Raw genomic sequence first — 7328 nt, 5'->3', positions numbered from 1 at the left:
CATATTTAATACCAGCTGTGTTCGAAAATCTACTCAACTTCGACGACTAGATTCTCCAACGAAATTGTAAAACGCGATTGGTTATCGTTCGGGTGGCAACAATATGGCTTACCTTTTAAACTAGCGCACTGGCTGAATTTGCGATGAATTTATTTGTCTGTAGTTTTACCTTATCAATGACAAACTGCAGAATGCAGCCGGCACGATGGCACACACACACACACACACACACATGTACAGTATTTAACCTATTTAATTTAAATTTAGTTTGTAATCCGTTTATTATGCTTTATTATTATTATAAATATTCGCATTGCATATATTAAATAATGTTAATTTTTATCGTAAAATACGAGGTAAGATTAATTTTTTATTTTTCTTGAAAATTAAATTTTATTATTGATATAAACTTCTTATTCTTTCTCTTGATTTAGTTTATTATTTGTTTTTATAATATATAGTGGTGTTTTATACGTGCGCTCTTTAAATAAATTATTCCAGACGAATTATATATATATATATATATATATTTTTTGTCATAAAGCTTCCGATATATAAAATATGTAAAAATATATACAAAAAAGTTTCAATGACAATTTTATTAATAATCTGTGAAAAGTACCTAACTTTTAGCTGTACCCAAGATTTTAAATATTAGAAATTTATTTCGGTATGAATAGATATAGTATACATCATTTTTCATTGTCTCTTAATTAACGCTCCTTTTTTTTATCGCGCTTTAAATTCTTTTTTGCAAGTATTACTATTGCATATATATTATGCTTTCCAGTGCACGATATATTCTCGACGTTCGTATATGCAGTTCGAAATGCAGAAAAAGACCCTCTACTCGAAGATCGCCGATCAGTCTTCTTCGAGTGTTCGACGTGTCTGCGCCGTTCTTGGAAAAACGTGGGCGCGCGTGACGAATAATGACGAATAACAACAAGTGTAATTCGTCCGTCGAGTTCGGCGCTACGACCGATGGCGAGGATGCTAAGGGAAGATTCTTCGAGGAAAAAACAATGCGGAGGATCAAGTCGATCGCCGGTCACGCGGGTCTGCTAACCGCTCTGATGCTTTACACCGCGATCGGCGGACTGGTGAGTCTTCAAACGCGGATGACAATGCATCGAAAATGCACGATATAAAGTATAAACTTATATCAATTCGACGATGGGAGAAAATAGAAGAGAGAGAAAGAAATTATAATATAAAATTAAAAATTATAATTATAATTCAAAATATATTAAAATATATTAAAAATTATTAAATATATTAAAATATATATATATAAATATATATAAATATATAAATATATATATAAATATATTAAATATATTAAGAATTATAATTATAATTATCCGTAACGTTGACGTCTTTAAAGTTGTTGATCGAGATTTTGAAAATTTTCAAACATTTTTCTTCTTCAGATAAATTTTTAAAAACCTTATTAATAAATTTATATATTTTCTTTTCTACATTTTTTATTCTTATATTTACAATTGCAATCGCAATGTTCAATTTTTGAATATATATATTTTTAAGTAGTGTTATATAAGACACGCGCAATAAAAAAAAAGAGATAAAAAGCGAGATGCAACATTCCGATGATATTCTAAAATAATTATTCGTGCATTCGAATTTTTGTTTTCGGAAACGTCGAGATTTCCAGCGCGAAGTTAAATGTATATATATTCGATGTTCCATAAATATTTACGTTTTATAGAATAACGAACGAACTCTTGTAGCCTACCGAATCGTACACCTTTATTTTTAGCAATGGACCAATCTTGCAGCTCAGTAGGAAGTATATTACCACTGACGCCTTTTCAATGAAGTCTGATAAAAATACCATGCGTTGAAATTCTCGATGGTCATGATTTTTTGAGTGCCTCATAATACACACCGCAAAAATATAGTTACACATGTATTTCAATCGATAAACAAGTCTTAATAAACTTGAGTCACTTGCGTTTATACATTTTTCATGTAAAATGTGTGTAAAACATTAATTACAACACACATACGCACACACATTATTTGTATATTATACAATTAATTATAACGAATATATAAATGTGATAATTTAATTTTACTAGTAAATGCTTTTTTCCAAAATAATTATAATAATAATACAAAATAATATATTCTCACTTTACTGAGCCATCTTTAAATAAACTCTTTATGTGGTATAATTATTTACAAGTCAAATTGATGAAGATTTATTAAAAGTTCAGGATTATTGTAGACAGAAGGATATGTTCGCATAAATATAAAGCATACATTGATTCATTAGCTTAAAGTGCATCTAGCACTTGAGACTCGAGAGTGATATATTTATATATTCTATGATAGATCTGTTGATTTATCATTAGCTTTGATCGTTAAGGCAATCTCGTTGTAAAAGGATATCGATGTACATATATACATACATATACATACATATACATACATACATATATACATATATGTACATCGATATATATCCTTTTACAACGAGATTGCGACATATACAATATATATACCCAGATAGCCACAGTAATTATTATGACATCATTTTGATGTCAAAATGCATCATTTGCCATCAAAATAATGTCACAATAATTACTGTGGCTATCTGGGTATATATATCGTACCTTTTCCTAACATCTTTACATACCTACGCATAAAATTAATTTGATATATTACAAGCAGTTCAAGTTTGCGCGTATCTTCGGATATGACTTGTTGCATAAAATTGTTTTTCTCAAAGTAGATAATTTTAACTGCCACCTTTCTCCAGGTGTTCCGGCAGATTGAACTTCCGGCGGAGCTCAGCCGACTCGAACATTTACGCGCAAAATTACGCACGCAACGATATCGTTTTGTTGAGTCCATTTCCAACAATACGGACGTCTTCAATTTGCGAACCTTGGTGAGAAACGTCAAATGATTAAAAATATACGAGTCTCTTCGTCCATTCGTCATAACATAATCGCCTTTTTCAGGTAAGCGTGAAATTGCGCACCTACGAAGAAGCTGTTCAGGAAGCGGCTGAGGCTGGGCTCTTGGTCAGTTTTGTAACGGATATCATAAATCAGGATGTTCACGCTGAATCGGATCTGGCACCCATCGTAACCGAAAGGTGGAATGTTTTCCAAGCAATTTTTTTTGCCAGCACCGTTCTCACTACAATTGGTAATCCTCGGTCCTGATTACTAGCAAAAAGTTTATTATTTACACAGAGAGCATTTTCTCTTAGAATTTTTACTTTAAAAATCGCATGGTAATCGTGAGACACTATGGTATTGAAAGAATTTTATAAGAATTTCTCTGATTAAATATTTACCACAAAAAATTTTAATTCTATTATAATAGATATAAAATATGTTTGATTAATTTTACTATATGTACATATTAATATTTTTTATTAATCAGAGAAACTTTTATAAAATTTGTCCAATGTCATATTCTTTCACGATTACGTGATTTTCAGGATAAATATATTTTAAGAGAAAATTCTCTCCATGTATCTGAGAAGAAATATAGAAATCAGTATCTTATTCTGAAAAATCCTAAATCAAATGTCATCTCAAAAAACATTAAAGATTTTTGTCATCTATATAGTCTTTTAATTTTCTTTATGACGATTTATATTTGTTTATAGGATACGGTGATGTTGTGCCCTCGACTAATTGGGGGAGGATTTTCTGTATTTTCTTTGCTCTCGTCGGTATACCTTTCACCCTGATCGTGATTGCCGATTTGGGAAAGCTGTTCGCAGAAGGAGTGGTACATATTGCGTTGACGTTAAAATTGAAACTTCCATTTCGCGCGAAACTCTCGTGCGTTCCGACAAATGTAACTGGTCGACGATCGCTCGGTGAGTTTAATTCGGAGATTTCAGTCGATTTTTATATCTGATTCACGATTTTCTTATGTAGGCGCCTGTGCCGCTATTGTGTTACTCTTCCTATATCTCGCTTGCGGGGCTGGTATGTTTATGCTGTGGGAGGACGATTGGGACTTTTTCGATGGATTTTATTTTTGCTTCGTAACGATGACCACCATAGGATTTGGTGATCTTGTGCCGAGTAAGCAAAACTTTTTCCCAAAAAAATCTACAAATATTATTATTATATTTGGTCAATTTTAACGTTTCTATATTCTATAAAAATGTAGAATTTTTTATTTAATTAAAAAATAATTAAAGCTATTAAAGCTATAAAAAGATTCATGTTGATCTGTTAGGTGATAATAATTATAAATCATTGCTATATATATATATATATATACTAAAAACGAAAATTGTTCCGGTAATAATTGATAATTTGTATTTGTATACCATGTAAAATCTACACTACAATTCAAATGCAAATTGTATAATATTTGTTGCGTTTTAGAGAAGCCCAAATACACTTTATTGTGTACTTTATACATCTTGGTCGGCTTGGCGCTGACTGGCACCATCATTGAACTCGTCAGACGACAATATGCTCAATCTTGGAGAAGACTGCAAAAACTAAGTGGTCCATTAGCTGAAACTCTTAGGAAACTCGGCGAACAAGCGGGCGGTGACATGTCCGCGCTACATTCTGATCTAAGGTTTCTATCGTATTCTTTAATTCTTCCAAAAATTAAGTAATATTAAATCAAAATAATTATTATCAAATTATAATTTTTTAAATAAATTGTAATCTCTAATATAACCATTTTAATGACTAGGAAAGTACTAACTGTTATATCTATGCCGCGACTGCGATGGGCTACTTCCATTGATCATGATGTCACGATGAAGGATCAGGATTGGGAGGAAGCTGTGGAAGCGGTATTACGCGACATCGCCGCATCCGCGACAATGCCGCCGCCCAAAAAGCCGATCGTACAAATTGTCGTTTACGAATCTAACGTTTAACGCATTCTCAAGAATAGGATATTTAGAAAGAAATTCATCGCGTTAATTTCCGGACGCATTTCTCGTCCGCAACTACATCTTGTATCGTATATTATCGCTTGTCTACGCGCAATCTAGCTATTGCCGCTTTATATTTCGCGCGCTTTATATTCCACCATCGCGTCAACATAACGCGGTCGATGAAAAGCTCCGTAGGCGTATAAGTTGCGACTCGTGCGTCGATTGTCGTGTCCTCGACGCGACACGCGAGGTAGTCAAGGTGGAAGGAACAGAGTGCGGCGAACTAAATTTAGGAGTCACGAACCTTGACTCTAGCTCGACCGAATCGTCGCGAGTCTCGTCCAAAGTGTCCGGCCGGAACGATGACGGATCCCGAGCTCGACGAGCGAACCTCGAGTATCGTGCGCATCGCGTATCATGTGCGTATAATAATAATGGCAGTGATCCGACTGTTATGTATAGTAACAAAGTATTATTTAAATCGCTTGCAAACTGTCATACCTTCAAATCCGACTTTTCTTCCATTTGATTTTACGTAAAATTTTTATATATAATATCAGTAAAGTATACATACATACATACACACACATATATATATATATATATATATATATATACATATATATGTCTAAGGGAAGAAGGGAATGTAGCTCTAATGTTATGTATGATTAAAAGTGAATTTATAAATTATATATAATTGTCGAGCAACAAGTATTATCTATACATGTACACCGCGTCCGAAAACTGGAGTATTTTAATTTTTTTCGCGCAACGCGTTCTCACGTCTGTTTACGCCGCTTGTTTTGCAGCAATTGAGCATCATGTGTGGCACGTACGATCCCACCAGGTCGACGAGCGTCGATACCGCCGCGAACGCCGACGCGGATGCACGCAACATGATGTGCACGCGTCGATTGTTGGCGCTGCCGGTGTTCGCCTCGGTGTCATTGGCTCTTCGCAACGCTTACGCGATTACGAGGGATTCGCACAAGTCGATCGCGACGATTTTGGACGGTGCGGAGAACGGGGTGCGCAAGGGATTGGAATTTGCGAATCCGATGACCGCCAGGATCGCCGACGTTCTGGAAACGCCGATCGAAGCGATAGACAAGGCGGTATGCGTCGGGCTCGACTTTGTTGAGGAGAAGATGCCCTCTGTAAAATTGCCGCCCGGTCAGATTTATGCGAACATGAAGGACGGTGTCAGGTGATGACCTATCTAGCTACATATCGAGCGATTAATAACATCCAAAAGCACGGATCTTCTATATGAAGATACTCTTTGTATATATACAGAATGTTTTCTATAAAACTACATGTCATTATAAATATTTTCTTTATTAGAAATGTTCAATTTTCAACATTATATTACATTCCCAGATAGCACAAGCTATTGAAAAAGAATTCATTTATATGTCACCAATTTCGAGTCTTTTTTCAAATACATATAGAATTCATTTTGTAAAATGAATTCTATATATATTTAAAAAGGGACTCGAAATTGGTGACATACAAGGTGACATATACAAATGTATTCTTCTCGAATAGCTGTGCTATCTGGGTTTCTTTAAAATTATGAAAAAATTAATAATAAGAAAACTGCGGAGTTTTGTCTAAATGCAACTTTAAATCAATACATTATTGATTATTATAAATTCATAAATATTATTTGTTCTTTTATTAATAGTTTTTAACATTTTTAATATGCTAATTACTCAAAATCTGGCTTTATAATTTCCTTGAGGAAACATCTTGAAATCGGCTAAGAAATCTGTGCTTAAAGGACATTTAATGATTTTGAATCCCTACAATAATAATAATAAATTAATGCTTTTACATTATAGGAATATCTTTACATCGGCGTTAGAAACGCTTAGGCTTTTGTTCGGAAGCACACAAAATCAAATAGAAGATTTATCAATTACGAGCGAGACTGCACAAGGAAAAAATAGAAAAATATCTAGTTGAATTGCGAAAATGCGAAGAATAATTCTTGCACCATCATTGTAATTTCGCTATAAGATATATCATTTGCGATTGGTGTTGAAAATCAATTCATTCGCTATAACAAGTTGTAAGGATTAATATATAAAACATTGAGATTAATCGGCATGCAATAACAAAATGCAACTGTCTTGATGACAAGTAAACATTCGTCATTCATGTGAATGCGAGGTGATATCCTGAAATTAAAAAAAAACAAATCAATAATTGCGAATGGATATCTGACGTTGAGATATATCTTTGTACAATAACATATATATTATTTTAGGTTGTTACTTAAATAAATCCTATTTCTGTTTTTCAATTTAATATCCAGATGATTTACATTATAAGCCGTATATAGAGTCGTGTCATCATTTAAATATATCTTATATTTAAATTCGCGCCAGGCAAATAGTCGTCTCGTCGATTTATCTCGAATCGCAAA

At 33.5% G+C, this 7328-nt stretch overlaps 2 protein-coding genes across 3 annotated transcripts; both read left to right on the top strand.

Annotated features, from left to right (window-relative positions):
• Positions 1 to 173: 173 nt before the first annotated feature.
• Positions 174 to 4935, top strand: LOC114937089 (TWiK family of potassium channels protein 7). Of its 2 annotated transcripts, none has more exons than XM_085482184.1 (8): positions 174 to 234; positions 791 to 1103; positions 2786 to 2917; positions 2991 to 3180; positions 3650 to 3865; positions 3927 to 4076; positions 4386 to 4587; positions 4708 to 4935. In XM_085482184.1, the coding sequence occupies exons 2-8, from the start codon at positions 933 to 935 to the stop codon at positions 4895 to 4897; spliced, it is 1251 nt and encodes a 416-aa protein (XP_085338310.1). In that variant the 5' UTR covers positions 174 to 234; positions 791 to 932; the 3' UTR covers positions 4898 to 4935. The 2 variants fall into 2 exon arrangements, with proteins under 2 accessions (XP_085338310.1, XP_029166318.2); XM_029310485.2 differs by having other exon boundaries at positions 216 to 356.
• A 115-nt stretch (positions 4936 to 5050) lies between these two features.
• Positions 5051 to 7210, top strand: LOC114937090 (perilipin-1-like). Its single transcript, XM_029310486.2, has 3 exons — positions 5051 to 5316; positions 5707 to 6104; positions 6742 to 7210. The coding sequence occupies exons 1-3, from the start codon at positions 5260 to 5262 to the stop codon at positions 6863 to 6865; spliced, it is 579 nt and encodes a 192-aa protein (XP_029166319.1). The 5' UTR covers positions 5051 to 5259; the 3' UTR covers positions 6866 to 7210.
• The last annotated feature ends 118 nt before the right edge of the window (positions 7211 to 7328 follow it).

Source organism: Nylanderia fulva, unplaced genomic scaffold (assembly GCF_048542155.1).
Source record: "Nylanderia fulva isolate GAGA-0341 unplaced genomic scaffold, ASM4854215v1 Scaffold2, whole genome shotgun sequence".
Classification (NCBI taxonomy): domain Eukaryota; kingdom Metazoa; phylum Arthropoda; class Insecta; order Hymenoptera; family Formicidae; genus Nylanderia; species Nylanderia fulva.
The sequence above is the reverse complement of the archived record's forward strand: the minus strand, read 5'-3'. Positions and strand labels throughout refer to the sequence as shown.